Genomic DNA, 18010 nt, shown 5'->3' on the forward strand with positions numbered 1-18010 from the left:
GAGACAAAAAACCTAGATTCACCAAGATCGCAGATTTGGCAGAGAATATCGATATTGCATCGTATCATATGAAAACAAAATCGGACGGAAGACCTACTCGTTACTCGTAACGAGATCTAGTTTTCTTATTGTTCTTATACATATTGTTCTACTAGAAGTGCAGATAAATCCTCTCCAAATAAAAACGTACCATTCTTTAAACTAATATATTCTAACACATTTTACCAGTATTAAAAATTAACGTTCTATTGTTAAAAAAATTTAAATATAAAAAGTACCTGGTTTTTATTTTTGTTTCTGTTTCTTTTTTGTTCAAATATCAAAAATGGGTTTCTAAAGTACCATAATAAGTGTTAAAGTTAATTAACTGGAATTTGATAAAGCATATGATAGAATATGAAAAAAAATTAAAATTACGATATACATATATTTATAATATTACATATTAGGTTTGTTATTGGCTGACTACTGAAATATACTGGGTCGATCATCTCTCAAATGGCGAGGCGGAGCCGAGCCGTCATTGAGACTGATTAATCCGATATAATTTTGTAGTCAGTCAGAAGCAAACCTATTAAGTGTTTTGTTTTACCGAGGACTTTCAAGTGACACTTTTATTCACAAAAAGCGATGACCTACGCGAATCCATGTACAAATTGCCAAACATATCGTCCAATTTAATTCATTTAAACTCTTCATGTTCATCAATATCACCTTTCAAATACTCTTTGAAAATCTTCGCTTCGTCCATTTTTACTTACAATGTTTTGTTGTTATTCAGTTTCAAACGTTGCCCCCTTTCCTTTGTACAGAGGTTTGAGCAAATCTCAAAGCTGCCATTTTGTTCTGCTCTAGACCCAACGTGACGTCAATATTCAAAGGGCAACTACTCTAATTTTAAAGTATTTAAAAGAGCAACTACTCCAACTACATTTTTGAAATAACGGAATGCAGTTTCTGGATTCGATTATATGAGAATGTTGAGAAGAGTAGGCGAAGAGTCGGCCAAAGACGACCATTATAGGCAACATTTCCAATGCATGACAATTGAACAAAGTATGTACAGAGGTCCATACATTTCATACAAACAGAACACGAGGGATCAAGTGCAAATCAAAGACAACGTAAGGAATATTACCCGTCGGCCATAAGGATCAAACGTGCAGTCGGGTGAAACAAAAAAAAAGTTTATTTATCCGTGTATTGTTGTCTATCTTAAAGTAGTGTCCAGCTTTAAAGTAATACATATACATCAATTACAACTAAAATAAGGAATACAAAAACAAAAACAAAATGAAATTGTGTACAAATATAAAAAATATAATATTATATGATATATAAAAATATTCAGAGGGGAACCCATTTAAATAGTGCGCCATCCAAAAAAAAAAATAGCTGGAAGACAATTACTTAGCAGGACATATTGTTTGATTTGACAATCTTTTTCTGTAATTAAAAAGAAATATCAACACGATCTTTGTTGGAAAAATTTATTCTTTGCATTACATGTTCTATTATAAGCAAATAAAAAAGAGATTAAAATGTAAATGACTATCACGTTACCGGCAATAAATTTGTTATCATCAATTATAGGGTAATTTTACTTTCTGATCATGATATATGAAGTAAAATATAAACACTAAAGCAAAAAGACAATGTAGCAATAGATTTGGGAACATCTTTCCACACAAAAACGATAAAGTTATTATGTTGGGATGTACTCAATTTTTGTCAAAAAGCTTTTTTTTTTACATATTCTTTAAAACAATTGTTAAATCTAACATTTGACGCCAAATTCACAAAACATGGTCATTTATGACATGAAACTAGAAACATAGAGAATGTTAGACAATAAGTTTATGAAAACAATACATAGTTTGTTTTTATAAAGACACACTCCCTTTTCTTTTATACTACAATTATTTCCGAGATCAAAGAGATACCACGACCATTATTCACAAGTTGCAGGATTACATCTTCAGCTAACGCCTTGGCTTTTATCTTTCAGAACTCGGGGGTTATTCTACAACATTTACGAAAACTCATACTTTATTTCTTAAATTAAAATTACCTAGTATGGTATACTGTGCTAACTAAATGCAATATTTAGTTGTCATACTACTTCTTATTATATGTATCTTAACGCTGTTTACATGATATATGCGTATAAAATGTATCGATCCTAAAATTGAATAAGTAATCACTTTAATAAAGATAACACAGCGTTTCATATATTTTTTTAAACGATGAGCAAGAATAAATAAGGAAAAGACAAACATGAAAACAAAAAACTACAAAAGTTTGTTACAATGTATCATACAAATCATAGTTCAACAAATTCAACACCAGCCCTACTACAAACTCCAGCTACCCAATATCTTCATTGTGTTATATACTTATGGAGTTCAGAACATTGTCAGGATTAAGCCATTCATATGGGTATTCCTTTAAAACCGTTTTGCATGTAACATCTTTGTTTTCCTCACGGATTTCGTTGTTTCTCTGATTTATGCAATCTTTGATGGTTAATAGATTCTGTTGAAACCTAAAAGTTACAAAAATGAATATGCAGTTATCTTCAGAGAAAACTATATTAACTATATGATTATCATATGTTGATTACATTATATATATATATATATATATATATATATATATATATATATATATATATATATATATATATATATATATATATATATATTTATATATATATACTTTTGAACAAACGCTCTTCCATTGCTATCCATGGCCTGCAAATAATGGTTTTCGTAGTTTCCAATACTGTTCGTGAGTCGTAAAGTTAAAATCTTCATAATTGCTATCGTAGAGAACGTTTCATTCCTTGTTGGTATAATGTCATCAAGATACTCCTCACAGGTATACTAAAATTAGTTTTATTTTTTTTATGAAACTGCGAATGCATTATAACAATGAAATTGAAAGTAATGTTTTAAGCAACATTTTGTAAATCGACTTCTACAAGATAAACAAAATAGTATTATTCAATATTGACTTTAAATGTTAAGGCATATTATGTATGTATATCATACCGCAAAACCAAATTCCTAAATTAATCTTAATTTAAAAACATACATGCACAACGGTACATCATCAAATTTAGATCTAAGCTGGAATGCATTATAACACTTTAATTTTTTGGATCGTTAAAGTATTATTTTTAAACATGATAATGCTATTCAAAGAAGGATATATGCCCTTAATTATTTTATACAACTTTTTTTTGTTTTTTTATGAGAAAGTGGAAAATATATTTTGGTTGTAAGTAACACACTGTAGAGTTCAAACTTAAGTATGAATAAATGCATGACATTTATATCTAATAAATTATGTCCAGTAATGTCATTAAGGCGTTTTGATTTTCTTAAAAAAATATTTATGAAAATAAAAACACTTTTGTTCATTTTTTTTTTTTTTAGATCTTTGCATTATTTTTTTAAAACGTAACTAATGGAGAAAAAATAAAAGGCAATTATTTTAAAAAAAATGAATTAATTTGACAAAATTTTAGAAATATTGCTAATTTTCAGAACATTTTGCCGACCCCGATTATAAACAAAGTGATCTCGATTTAAATTGCAAAAAAATCAACAATAGTTTGTCTCGTTGGTTTGGTTTGTACTTATTATATAATTGTAATATTTTTACGATGGGATTGGGCAGAAGTTCTAAAATTTTTGTAGCCTTCTCAATGTACATTAATTTACATATAAACTTTTTTTTGACACACAAATAGAATGCTATAGATGAGTTTATCAATGTTCAAAATGATTTACAATTTACAAAGTATCAGATAACGCATTTTGATGCAAATGTAAACACGTAATTAAAATCTTTTTGATTTCAAATAAAAATGTAAACTAAGGAAAACATGTGATCAGTTACAGTTTTACTAAGTTTGTCTTTTCCCCAGAGCAAAATATGTATATTAACAATATTTAAATCGCCAATGCTAAAAACATTATTTAAATAACTCGTTTCTGACTTTAGCATATTTAGAACATGAGAAATAAATAGTGAGATGCGTCAACAACCTTTCCACATGTACATCAAGCACTTTCAAAAATATATTTGAATCAGTCGCATCAAATAATGTAATTATGGCAAAGTTTTAATGTGAATAATATTTTGAATGTCTCTAAAAGTGGCTAAAGATTTTTGCGGTTAAAATATTGTAAGAGGTCTTGGGTGAGTCAAGATCCTTAATATTCAGAATAGAGAATTCCATGTACGTATAACAGTTGGAACTCAGGATGATTTGTATACTTGCAATCGACATTTGGATAAGTAGTCATTTTGAGAATTTCCTATAGTAAAGTTTGTCGTAGTACTACAATGTTTTACAGGGAATAAATATTGAACATAAGTGGTTATGATATTTTCATCGACTTTAAATAGTGCTTTGAGTGTAGCAATTTTATGTCTTGAATTTAGTGTACTCAAGGCTTTTTCGAAGTAAAGAGAATCCTTAGAGGTAATGATCGGTTAACCGGTTACTATTCTGGCATCAAGTAATTGTACTTGTTCGAGTTCGCGAAAGAACACCCTACCAAAACTTCGGAAGCATTCCAGATGTGGCCTGATAAAGAATATATACATAATAAAAAGTGATTCGCAGTTTATGTTATGTTTGAGTTTTTTAATTTATTTTAACTTTAAGTTCGCTTTTGCTATTGTAATATCGATGTTTGTCGTTTTAAGTTTCAGTGAAAGTTATTCCTAGCTGCTTGTGGCTTAAAACAAATTCAATGTGGCAATTTTTAAAACTAAGAAAAGGATAAAAAATATCTTATCACGTGCAGACGACAAATCAATTGCATTCAATGGCTTTATTAATTCAAAAACCTTATCAGATATAAACCAAACTTTAAAGTGAATGGGTGAAATTGTTATATATTTATTTTTTTATCATTCGAGTCGGGATGAATTTAATTTCGATCAAAGATGGATAATGTTTTAACTATAGGCAATAATTCTTAAATTTCGCCAACTCAATCGAATTTCTTATTTTTTTTAAATAATTGTCTTACGAAGTATCATCTCTATAAGACATGTCAGTTTAATAGATTTTTAATTATATGTTAGAAAAATGTCAACAAAAGATTTTTTTCTTATTTTTGTAACTATATTTATTGAATATTACGTTTTACAAACAAAACTGATCCTGATTTATTAAATTTTAATATCATGCATTTATTCACACCAAATGTTAATCTCTACAGTGTGTTACTTGAAACCAAAACAGATTTTTCACCTTCTGATAATTTTCTTTTTAAAAATCATATAATATAGTTGAGAGCATGTGTCCCTCCTTCAAAAACGAAATCATGATTCGGAAATGATAAATTAACGATCCAGAGAATAAATGTTAGGTGTAGCATTACACCTTAAGCGAAAAAACAGCCACAAGTAAACATATTATATAAAAACTTGTTTTCACCTAGGTTTCTTTTGATAGGTGTTATAAAATTTGACGATATTGTTTCGTATAAGTTATTTTTCAGTATACTGGTCATAATAAAGGCAATAGTTGTAGATCAAGTGGTAGAAGTATTATCATCGGGAAACCATATCTCATACATCAGATAAGGTAAATTACTTAGACAAAAATACCTTTTCTTGTTCCGGCTGACAATGCAACTTTGCTGCAAAGTTTGGTGGAAAGGCATATTGGTCGAATTGAGGAAAATTAGTCGCAGAATGTTCCACGCTACAGATGTATATAAATGTTGTTAATACATCGACCAGGCTTTGGACAGTGTTAAAGCTTGGAAAACCCTATAAATAATACGATTGCATGCGCGTTAAAATTTTGACTTTCTAATTTTAAAATATATAAAATAACGATACCATATAATAATAACTTAGATATAACGAGAGGCCCACGGGCCACATCGCTCATCAACAATAGGCATGATAAAATCAGCCTGAAGACTTATAAAAAATATCTGGACAATGTGGTACATGTATAATACATGTCGATCCTGTATAAAAAAAATCCGGTTCCCGCTGTATATCTTTATATTTGTACACAATTCCCTTTTTTAACAGGGTGATTTTATAGTTATATCACATTGCCGTTCTCAAATAGACCCTTAACAATTGTTTAGTACAGGATATAAACCTACATCAAACCCTGAACCCCTTGTGAGGTCCAATAATCGTCCCAGGGCCAAAGTTTTAAAAAAAAATTAAAGAATGAGCAATATGTAAAAAAATCTTGCATGTAAGTAAAAACGTATATAAAAACATTTTTGTAAATAATTAAAATGAATTGTTTTCCTTTAAACAAATGAATCCCCAATGTGACCCAATCCTAAAGATTTTAATTGAACAAATTTGAATCTATACTATCTTAAGTTGTTTTAACTAAATTAACAGTTTTTGTAGGCAAATGTTTTTGTAGAAAAAAGATGAAGACACCCCCCCCCCCCCCCCGTTGTGACTCCATCCTTCCCTCAAAAATCATGATTTGGATACACTTGACTTTGTACTACCTGACAATGCTTCCACACACGTTTCCGCTTTTCTGGCCAAATGGTTCTTGAAAAGAAGATTTTAAAAGATTAACATGTACATGTAATCAATATATCGCTATGTAAATTTGACCTTAACATTGTGGCTCGCTCTACCGTCGGGAGTCTTGATTTTTTAAATTTGAATCTACACTACCTTAGGATGCTTCCACACAGGTTTTAGCTTTTCTGGCCAAATGGTTCTTGAGACGAGGATTATTCGAGATTAACTCTTTTTCTATATTCCTAGGTCCTTGCCTCCCCCCCCCCTCCCATTGTGCCCACACCCTACCCCCGGGGGTCATGATTTTCACAACTTCAAATCAACACTATCTGAGGATGCTGCTACACAAGTTTTAGTCTTCCTGGCCTTAAGGTTAATGAGAAGAAGATTTTTGAAAATTTCATGAAAATTTTCAATAATTACAACGTACTAATGATGTCCCCTTGTAAAAAAGCTTGGTTCTTAATCTTCACAACTTTAAATATCCTTAGTCTAAGGATGCTTTGTGCCAAGTCTGGTTGAATTTTGCCCAGTGGTTCTTGGGAAGAGATTGAAAATGTGAATATTTTACATATGGACAGACAGAAGGACAGACGGACAGACGGATGACAGACAAAAATGGGATTACAATAGCTCACTTAAACTTTCAGCTCTAGGTGAGCTAAAAAAAACCAAGCATTCTGAGAGTATTGCATAAGCAATTCACGTCCCCTACCGGTTTGTAATAGTCTGTGAATGCTTCGGAACATACGACTATTTCAGAACTCCTGTAATTTCGCTAACTCCATTAAGTATTCGCTGGTAGAACGTTTTAAAATCAATGCACTGTTTTGCACAATATCATAACTAACGGTTTCTGTAACCCAAATGTCTGAAATCAAACCTCTATTATTGAACAGGTTGTTATTAGAAATGATAAATGTTATGATACAAATAATGCACAATATTATAACCGACCACATATTAGCCTCGTTCAATCAGTACACATCGAGGGACCTGAAACCGGTAGGGGACTAAAATCATAACTGATATAAAAGTAAAAAATCATACTTTCATTCCACATCCACCAGATCCATCGATTTTTCTTTCCAGCGTAAGTTCATTTCTGAAAGCCTGTATTTCACTATCATTTTCAACATTCTCATCGTTCTCTACATGAAAACAAAAACAAAAAACGTATGATATACAAAAGATGAAACATCGACAAGTGTATGTATAATGTCTAACTAATACAATAAAGTCCAATGCTCATATTATGAACATTATTGTTTTTAAAACCTCTGTATTTTTTTATAACTTGTCTAATATCATTCTACAACAATCTCAAATTTGCATTTAGGTGAATGCTTACTTTCGTAATAATAATTTGTATATTCGGAAACATATTTGCGTATTGCCTCATGCAAAATCAAAGCGTCGTCTTTGAAAAAATATCCTGGTATATTCTGTAACATTGAGAAAGAAAAAATTTGCATATGTCAATGTAATTAAGGAGAACAAATTGTAGTTAAGGAGTTAGTTATTAAGATAGATAGATAGATAGATAGATAGATAGATAGATAGATAACCATTGCTCCTCTTGTCTCGAAGCTTCTTGGAATAGAAGCGTGGGTAGTGAACGTCCAGATTTCATTGCTGGATATAAATAAATTGAAACCTTAATAATTGTACAGTTTCTACGTTATCCTTTGAATCTTTTCGATTTAGGCTTTGTTAAATAGATGTACATGTATGAGTATCAAAAGCCCAAGTTTCAATACTAGGAAAAACACGAGATTTTGAAGAGTTACACTTGCTTAAAAAAAGTTTTTACTTGAATCAGGTAACGAAGTGTATGCCTTAGGAAAAATGTGTCGTGTCTGTGTGTGTGTGTGTGTGTGTGTGTGTGTGTGTGTGTGTGTGTGTGTGTTGGGGGGGGGGTGGTGGAGAGTGAGAGAGCTTCTTTCCGTTTGCGTTAGTTCTGTGATTCATTGATGCTTACAATTATAAACATGAAACTTTAAAAAAAAACAACGAAAAAAGCATTTTTCTTTTTAAGTTTGTTTCATTGTGTCCAAGATAATTTTTAAATTAACGACAGTGATACATTCATATCATATTACAGCATTATTGTAAATAATAGCATTTATGTAAATTGTGATATGTTATTTTTATGCTAGTACCAAAAATAGTAGTCTAGTTATAATATAATTGTAATTCTAATTTTTGAGTACTTTTGAGTATTTAGCTGATCTTCCTTTTTGTTTACATTAACCAATCAGAGTGCGGCATTTAGTCGCGCGATGTTTTGACTACGTCACTTTAACTGTCAGCTGTCAACAAGTTTGTAAATACCCGAAGTCATATGTAAATTGTGATGTTATTTTTATGCTAGTACCAAAAATAGTAGTCTAGTTATAATATAATTGTAATTCTAATTTTTGAGTACTTTTGAGTATTTAGCTGATCTTCCTTTTTGTTTACATTAACCAATCAGAGTGCGGCATTTAGTCGCGCGATGTTTTGACTACGTCACTTTAACTGTCAGCTGTCAACAAGTTTGTAAATACCCGAAGTCAACCCACCCTCCTTCCCCTTCATCACCTTTGTAGTTGGGGATTTATTTTGCAATGTATTACACATGTATGTTGCTGTTGGTGTGAAATGCTGTTTTTGGTCAACAATATTTTTTGTTGCATGTATATTTGGTACATGTTGATAATGTATACATCTTTGTTTAATATGGGGGAGGTCATTTGCTCACCTTTTATAACTTACATTCAATGTCTGGTTATTGATATTATGACTGTTTGAAGACCTCCCCTTATTGCCTATTTTTTCTTATTAGCAAAAATAAATGGCAGTACATACACACAACCATGTTTTATATTTTTCTATCAATCCTAGACAGATCAACAAAATTACATAAATTAATATTAAAGCAATTTAAATCATCATTTACATGGCAATCATACAATTATTTGTTAAACAAAACAAAGATATCATTTACGAAGTCTAAACAAATTTTTATCACAATAAAGTAAAAGAAAATTTAATTTCTGCTTTTCAACCTATGTTACATTCCACGATATATTTTTCACTTTTTTGTGGTTTATTAAAGAAAAAAGGAGCATACGTACTGTTTTGATATCAGGTTTAACATATTATCACGCCTGAGGTACATGACTCCGTCTAGATATCCTCCAGGTGAAATTAGAACTTTTTGAGCATCTCTAAAAATATATGCAATTGATAAGGAAGAGAAAAAACCCATTGGAAATGGGAAATGGAATTACTAACTCAGTACGTTCAGTACGGATGTTTTTTACGGAATTACAAAACAATCTGAGAATTCATTCGTATGTGTCTCTTTTCGACTTGGATACGTTTTGCAATTGATTGCAACATTTTCGGAATTAGTATTTGGGATATTACTAAGAATAATCTAGAAATTAAATAAAATCTTAATAAAAAAGAGATGTAACATATATAACCTGTTTATGCCATGCATATAATGGAAATGTGGTGAAAGTAACTTGTAGATAGGATGCCTGTCTGAAAGATTTCTATGCATGCACACGCTTACTCCATCCATCAGCATATGCGTGAATCCTTATAAAAGAAACTTATCTGTTATTTTTATGTTCGTTCATGTATACGTAAATGATATCATGTAAAACATTTCTCATTCATTCAAGAGAAGAACCTTTACAGCATTAATGTAAGAAGAAACGGTCAATATTACCAAGGTGGGTGATTGATTCATGGTATTGAGCTTCTAACATATTGAACAAGATTCTTATTTCCACCCACTTTCGTAAACGTAGTCCATACTTTACACCATGTGGTGGAGGTTTGTGAACCTGAATTTGCAGAAATAATGAATAAAACCCAAAAACTATTTGAAAAGTTAAGGCAATTTTATTTTATATTTATAAGCATTTTTATCTCAGTTATTCAGTTTTATTTTAAATGAAAATAAAAAAAACGAAAAAGAAACTATATTTGTTTTGATATACTTCTCCATCAACATGTGTCTTGGTGTTGAGCCATACAGCAACTGGCATAAGCAGGTTTTTGTAAACTGTAAACAAAGCTACCGGCGCTAGAAGCTGAAATGGGATTTTTTCAATCAAAAAACGAAATATGTTTTTATGTAATAAGAGTGTGTTTGGTTTTGTTTATTTGCTACTTTGAATTTTTTATAAGAAATGTTTAAGTGTAAATGTGTGTTTCATTTACAAAGTACCCAACATTGTAATCAACACGGTTTTTTAATCTTTATTCAATTTTAAAACAAACATTACCTTTGGTTCTTTAAGGGAAATTTCTGTTAAATCGACAATATATACATTGTTTTGCTTAATTTGGACTTGCAGTGACTGCGAACTAAGGTATGGATGGCTCTTTTCAATTTCCTTAACAAATGGGAGAAATCTGTTAAAATACAAATATGATAAAAATGCATGTATTTAAAACAAACACATTATCGAATACATTTTCTTTGAACAAAGTTATTGCATTGCAATTGCTAAACGTATGCAACTAATAGGTTCTGTATTTCTTTTATCTCACGCTATAATATAATCAATATTTTTCACAGTATGATGTTAAACGAGGGGTTCCGAAACAAAAGAATAATATATGCACATGTAAATGTCTGTTACATGTACAAGCCTAAACAGAAAAGGAAGCAATGGTAACTGGAGAAAATAGAAATACATGTAGTTACAAACGTCCTTGATGTCTTATATGTTGAAATGTTGATATCATTTCAGTTTGATAACAATAAGCGTTTTGGTGTTTGTCATATATATGGCTAGATTTAAATGGGCATAATCATTATTGTGGTCAAAAACTATTTTTTCTGATCTAATGTTAAGAATGCTTCAGTAAGGCATTTTTGATTTTAATAGGCAACCAAAATCGGAGGGCCTTTCGTTGAATTATAAGCGAGTTACAGAGCTTACAATTCTATGTTAGGTAATGAAAGCTTTTGGTTACATTTTGAATGTTGAAGTGAAATTTTCAGTTTCAGACCTTAAATAAATATGTTAAATGTTAAGAACTGTTTAGTTATGCTTTAAATGAATAAGAAGAGAAACAAATCACCGTTAAAAAAGATATTTTCGTATATTAAACATAATTAAACATATCTAAACAAATACAGGACTTGAGCCTTGTTTACATGAGAACAAATAGTGAGCCTGAATGATGCATCTTGCTTATAGCTCTACGACTGACTCTCAAATTTCATATTATCATTAGAATTGCATTCCTAAAGCATATTGTATAATAAAAACAGAAAATAGAATTTGACCAAAAATGTGACTATGCCTCTTTAATATAATTTATTTCCTAAATCAGAATTGCTTCGACCCCCCCCCCACCCCCACCCCCACCCCCCACCCCCTACACATTTACAAGAAGTAAAACTTTACTGTTCAGGAACTTCATCGACACGTTTAATGAGATTGCGAGTCACTCCGTTTATCCTCTGCCACGCAAACCAATGATCGGCCTGAGCTATCTGCGACTGAAACACAATGAACCGTATGAAAGAAAGGTAATGCATTTCTAAAAATAAGACCATTGAAATTGAATGAAATAATCAGAAAAAATCAAGTTCTATAATGAGTGCAAAATCGATTTGCTCATACATTGTACTTCTGATACAAAAATGTTACTTTAAACCAAACCTGGGTTAACTTTTAAATGACAGGATAGTATTTAACAACTGAAAACATGATATTTAAAAAAAATAAAATAAAATGCATTTATACGAAATAGAACAACTGCATTAAAATTTAATTAACGATCTATTTCATGCATTCCTCATATATAATTGTGTTTCTAAACGCACACTGGTCTGATGAGGCAAATCTACCGCTTCTTTTCTCCACACCTTACAGCCCTACAAAAAAAAACAAATCTGGCAGATGTCTGTGCATTATTCGTCTTTGTATAAGAGAGAGAGAGAGAGAGAGAGAGAGAGAGAGAGAGAGAGAGAGAGAGAGAGAGAGAGCTCTGAATATTAGGCTAGGTAATAGGCTAGCTTACCATTGGTTCGTTCAGAAAAAATGACCATTGGAAATGACTGATCATTCCTTCAATAGTCCATCTATTGTAACGTGCAGAGGGCTACAATTTTAAGATACAGATATATATTTAAAGTATATCATGACTTGTGATAGTATGCAAGTTTTATTCATCAAGTTGTGAGATACCTTATACCTTAACGAGGAAATAAAAATAACACTGAACGAGTTAGACAACAATATTTTGTTGGCCTATCAAATAGAATAAGAATTTCGTTTTATTTCACGTTTAAACAACTATTGCTCAAAAAAATCCCTAAACGAAATTTTTGATGCAATTGTTCCTTACGCCTTTTAAACAGTAACGGGTACACAAATTGTTACTGAAGTTATTAAAAGATAGTATAAAAACATTAACACAAGAATGATATATAGTAGATACATGTAGTGATGCAACATTGTGACAAAATAGTTCATTGCATTATTTTTCTCATACAAAAAGTTTCCGTTTAAGCGATACATGCACAGTGTTTGATCTCGTTTACCTTTGGTCTTTGAAATAGAAGGAATGAAATGATAAAATGAATCAGTCTATCTATCCTCCATTTCAAATGCTGGTGAAAAACGCAATACAGCCGATGAAGAAGAAAATGAACTATAAATCGTATCTGTGAATGAGAAACAATACATCATAATCGTCAGATGCAAATGGATTAATGAAGAGTGCTTTTGTCAAATAGAATATTTCAGACTAGACCAAATAAACAAACACATTGAACAAATGAAACGTCTTTATCCTTCTTAAATGAAAACCTCAAACAATGAATAAATAGATCTTAAAGCTTTTTTTTCTACTTGTATATTCATTGTGCGGTTGCAGAAAATTAGGAAACAATCAAACAAATAGTAATTGTGTATATATATATATATATATATATATATATATATATATATATATATATATATATATATATATATATATATATTCATGTGTATATAAAAATGAATCATAATTGAACAATAATTTAAAAAAGTAGTCAGTACCTCGTGTAAGAAAGATCTCTTTTCTTCTTTTGGTAATTTTCGTAGCTAAAATTTAAAAAAAGGCATACGTATATAATAAAAAAGTCATATTGGATGTCGCATAGTAATTGTTTTTGTCCGCCGTGACAATTTGTTCGCCGTCAAGAAATGCCCGCCTTTTTTTGTATATATCTACCGAAATACTTGGTAATTAAAAAAAATAGTAATAGCGTCATGTAAAAGAAATGTGTTCTAATTAAAGATGTGACTAATTTTATCACTTATTGAACATTTCGGTGAAAGTAATAATTAAGGCAACACGTAATCAAAGGTTGCTTCTATTTGAAAAATAACGTAATTAAAGAACAGTTTACTTTCTAATAATATGTTGTCACAAACTTACTATAGTTAAACAACTGAAAAACATACTAAAAATAATTTTTTTGATTTATATTTTCATAACAACTTACCATTGGCGGTAGATTAAGAATTACATCATCCATTGATCTCTGTTCGACATCCAAAAACATGTGGGTCTTTTGTTCTAGTTGGTAGTTTTTTCTCGCAGTTTCTAGATTCTTTTCTCTTATGTCAAATTCATCATCATCTTTTGGAAGCGAAACATTTGGTTTTATACTTGTAAATATGTTGCCCATTTTGACGTTGGTATCTTGAAATGACAAAGCAATATGTCATAAATGTAAGTTTTCACAGGTTCATTATAAAATGCGCACTTTCAAAAACATTTTAACATTCTCCTTTTATCGTTTATCTAGAAATGCAACAAAACAGCTCTAAATGCACATACATTATACATCTGAATTTGTGAATAAAAATGTTCTGGGAACTTTTGAATAATTTTAATTTCAAATTCTTTAACTTATCACGTCTCCTATCATTACGTTTGTCTGTTTGTGCAATTTTGTCCCGGCTATGCCTTTGTTTTAGATAATCTTTTAAAGAACTGAAAGATTGCTCATGACGTAAAAGATGTGTTAAGACCTTTACGGATGGATTTAAAACATCAGAGCGTCCATCATCACACCCTGTCGTCACCGGAAGCGATTGAATTTTTTTCTTCAAAATCTGTATTATTTGTAAGGTTTATAGAGATTTGACATTGAATGCAAAATGTGTATTTTGTATTATAAATGGTTAATGAATAATTATGCTGGACTTTGACTTTGAGATTTTTCAAGATTTGAGATTTTTCAAAATATTTTCAGACCGGAAGCTACAGACCTACAGCTACGAACATGACTGAACATCGGAGACCGTTATGAAAAGTATCAATTTATTTTTGTTTTAATTGTGTTTTAAACTTCTGCTATACCCTTTGCTGAAAAAAACCGCATGTAATGAGAGAGGGTTCAAATTTTCATTAAATACTTTTTATTTTATTTTATGTGTAAGAAAAAAGACGAGGAAATCTTAATGTAGTATAGTTTACTAATATCCACACATGTATTTGTAATCAGATTTCAGCTGAAAAGGAAATAATGATTTGGCTTTATGAGATTTCTGGACTTTTCACTTTAAACACTTTGATTTGTTAGTATGTGTTGTATGGAAATCTTTACCTTAGATCGGACCAATAAATATGTTTTTCTTTACACAGAACTTTGCGTAACTTCAATTGACACTTTTATCAAAATTTTACTGTACAAATCAGTCCAAACATTTAAAAGATTTTTTAAAAAATTCTCCTTTAGATGTTTGGTAATCAAGTTAACAGAGTATCTATCTATCTATCTATCTATCTATCTATCTATCTATCTATCTATCTATCTATCTATCTATCTATCTATCTATCTATCTATCTATCTTTTTTACTTTCTTTCTTCTTAAATCTAATGTCAAACTAAAATGTCAAAATAAAGTATATATTTTATATCGTGTATATATAAAGATACGTCCTCGTAATTTTATGTAAGTCAGGTATTCAATTACTTAAATACAATTGTTGTATAAATGTCAAAAACAAAGGGAGGAAATAAATTTCTGACGCAGCTAATATAAGTTGCGCAAGCTTGCAAGTTTCATTGGTAATGCCACTTTACAAATTTGGTACTATTATTTTAACCGAATACAAAACCTTTGTATTTAGTAGCTCCTTGTATTTCATTGTGTATTTATGCAAAAATAAACTCGCTTCAGCTAATTAAGACGTTTTATGAGTTACCTGAATACAAATTAAACATTTCGATTCATGTTAATAAATGATATACATGTAACTGTCACTAATACACTCACTTTTGCCTTTGGTCCTCTGTTAATTTGAATGTTTTTTGCTCCAATCAATATTTACCTTTCACCTTTGCTAAATATCGCAGTCTGGTTTCAACGTCCTTATATGTGCTTCGTAATCTATTAGGGATAAAATGCTGACGTTGGACCTGCCACTTTAAAGGGTCTAGAGTAAAGGGGGTGGAGCTTGATGTGTCAATCTCAATTTAGAGTCCGTTTGATCTGTCATTTTAATGTCATTATGCACCTTATAGCTAAAACATGTGCATTGAATATGTGACTGGTTGTTTACTGATAAATTATGAATGCAAGTTAGAAATTTAAAAAACGAGAGGGGTGCGCTAACATTAAATGAATTCAGCAACTTCAAATGAACTTTATCAGGATACGTAGATTACTATAGGCTTGTGTACTATAATTTCTGAGTCCAATGAGACTGGGCACAGAAGGTTAACTCACCTAAACGTAAAGAAATTAAATGCCCCCACCCCCCCCCCCCCCCCAACCGTAACAAATTTTAATAAACGGATCTAAAAGAACATTACTCATTGACTGTCATTATTAATTTCAACAATAACACAGATCAGAAATTTATTTTTCGTTATCAACAGAGTCCAAAATCATCCATTCAGGTGTATAGGTCTAAATGAACATCCTTGTTTACATGTGAAAGTAAATGTCATCGCCACAATAGTTATTAGCTTTGTTAACATACAATAGCTACATCAATTTACAATGACATATTTTCGGATTATATTCAACAATATAAGGTGAAGATTTCAAATTTGAAAGAAAGCCTTACTGTTTTCTCTCTAACTGGAAAACCTCAAAATTGAAAGCAAACCAAAGAGGAACATCAGTACGAAAAGGCAAACATTATTTAAATTGCACTCAAGCCAAAGATTAACATGTAAATCTAAAATAAATGATACGCTAGATTTCAAATAGCTCTTTCATTTGACATTTCTTGCTGATTTAGTAAAAAAAATGCTATAGATTTAGATAATTGTTTACAGACAAATTAAGAAAACCATTCAATGATCTTGTTCTCAAATGGTATGATTTCCAGGAATATTTGAGTTGAAATTCCAAGTCAACACGAGTGTCAACTTCGCTATAAATACTGTTTGAAATGTCTTGCCATGTCAAAGTGCATTCAGGAATTTAAGCACAAATATCTTCATGACCTTCGGAAAGGTAATATAACAATTATTTTTGTTATACTTTCATGTTAAATACTGAAATCTGATTGGTTTAGACGCAGTTCATAATCTGTTCTATTACCCACAGCGTTAGCAACGCACTTAGCAACGGGTAACATTACGAATTGTTAAATGCGCATACATCATGCGCGTACAGTTCGCCTTAGAATTCACGTTATTCCTATCTAAAAGCAGTGATGTTTTCTTTAAAATTAAGACATTCAGTATAACAAAATAAATAGTGCCTGTTTGGGAGGATAACAGTTGAAATTTACGCCCCTCGAAAACCATTACGAATTGTTAAATGCGCGAACATCATGCGCGTACGGTTCGCCTTAGAATTCACGTTATTCCTATCTTAAAGCAGTGATGTTTTCTTTAAAATTAAGACATGCAGTATAACAAAATAAATAGTGCCTGTTTGGGAGGATAACAGTTGAAATTGACACCCCTCGAAAACCATTGTCAACCTCCGCTTCCTCAGCTTTCCATTGCCATTACATCTAAATCATTCAGACATTATTGAAATAATTTTCAGTTCCCTGACAATAGTTTATTTAAACACAAATCATACCCTGCATTCGAACATTTATATCCTGGTTCATCAAAAGGAATTTGTTGAAACATCCAATAGAAATGTACAAAATAAGAACTTTTCTTCAATGGGTAATACAGATTTCATGAAAGCCCTTAAAGTTCAACTTCAGGAGGAATATGAATGCAAAAATAACACAAAACATGTATGATAGACCAAAATACTATAAACCTATGAAAGAAAAATATATATCAATACATTATATTGATAACAAAGAGCATATGAGGGTAATTCTTTAACTCGTTTTCATTGTTGGTTACAAATATTTCGCCGTTCCTTCGATCGATTTCTTCTTTCAGTTTGATGTCAGCTAGATTTATCTGAAAACTACTCCGAAAAATAAATAATAGATTTTTATACCGGTACTATTAGGTAAAAAAAAAACA

At 30.7% G+C, this 18010-nt stretch overlaps 1 protein-coding gene across 2 annotated transcripts; it reads right to left on the bottom strand.

Moving 5' to 3' along the window:
* Window positions 1-1485: 1485 nt before the first annotated feature.
* Window positions 1486-16288, bottom strand: LOC128184095 (arachidonate 12-lipoxygenase, 12R-type-like). Of its 2 annotated transcripts, none has more exons than XM_052853419.1 (18): window positions 15834-16288; window positions 14051-14250; window positions 13602-13646; window positions 13103-13225; window positions 12580-12660; window positions 12383-12433; window positions 11961-12055; window positions 10827-10956; window positions 10539-10631; window positions 10265-10382; window positions 10014-10131; window positions 9660-9752; window positions 8109-8175; window positions 7892-7985; window positions 7591-7691; window positions 5635-5799; window positions 2719-2885; window positions 1486-2545 (listed from the first exon to the last, which is right to left on the bottom strand). In XM_052853419.1, exons 2-18 carry the CDS (start codon window positions 14234-14236, stop codon window positions 2389-2391), a joined length of 1884 nt encoding a protein of 627 aa, XP_052709379.1. In that variant the 5' UTR covers window positions 14237-14250; window positions 15834-16288; the 3' UTR covers window positions 1486-2388. The 2 variants fall into 2 exon arrangements, with proteins under 2 accessions (XP_052709379.1, XP_052709380.1); XM_052853420.1 differs by having other exon boundaries at window positions 15889-15943.
* Window positions 16289-18010: the final 1722 nt, after the last annotated feature.

This window comes from Crassostrea angulata, chromosome 5 (assembly GCF_025612915.1).
Source record: "Crassostrea angulata isolate pt1a10 chromosome 5, ASM2561291v2, whole genome shotgun sequence".
NCBI classification, from domain to species: domain Eukaryota; kingdom Metazoa; phylum Mollusca; class Bivalvia; order Ostreida; family Ostreidae; genus Magallana; species Magallana angulata.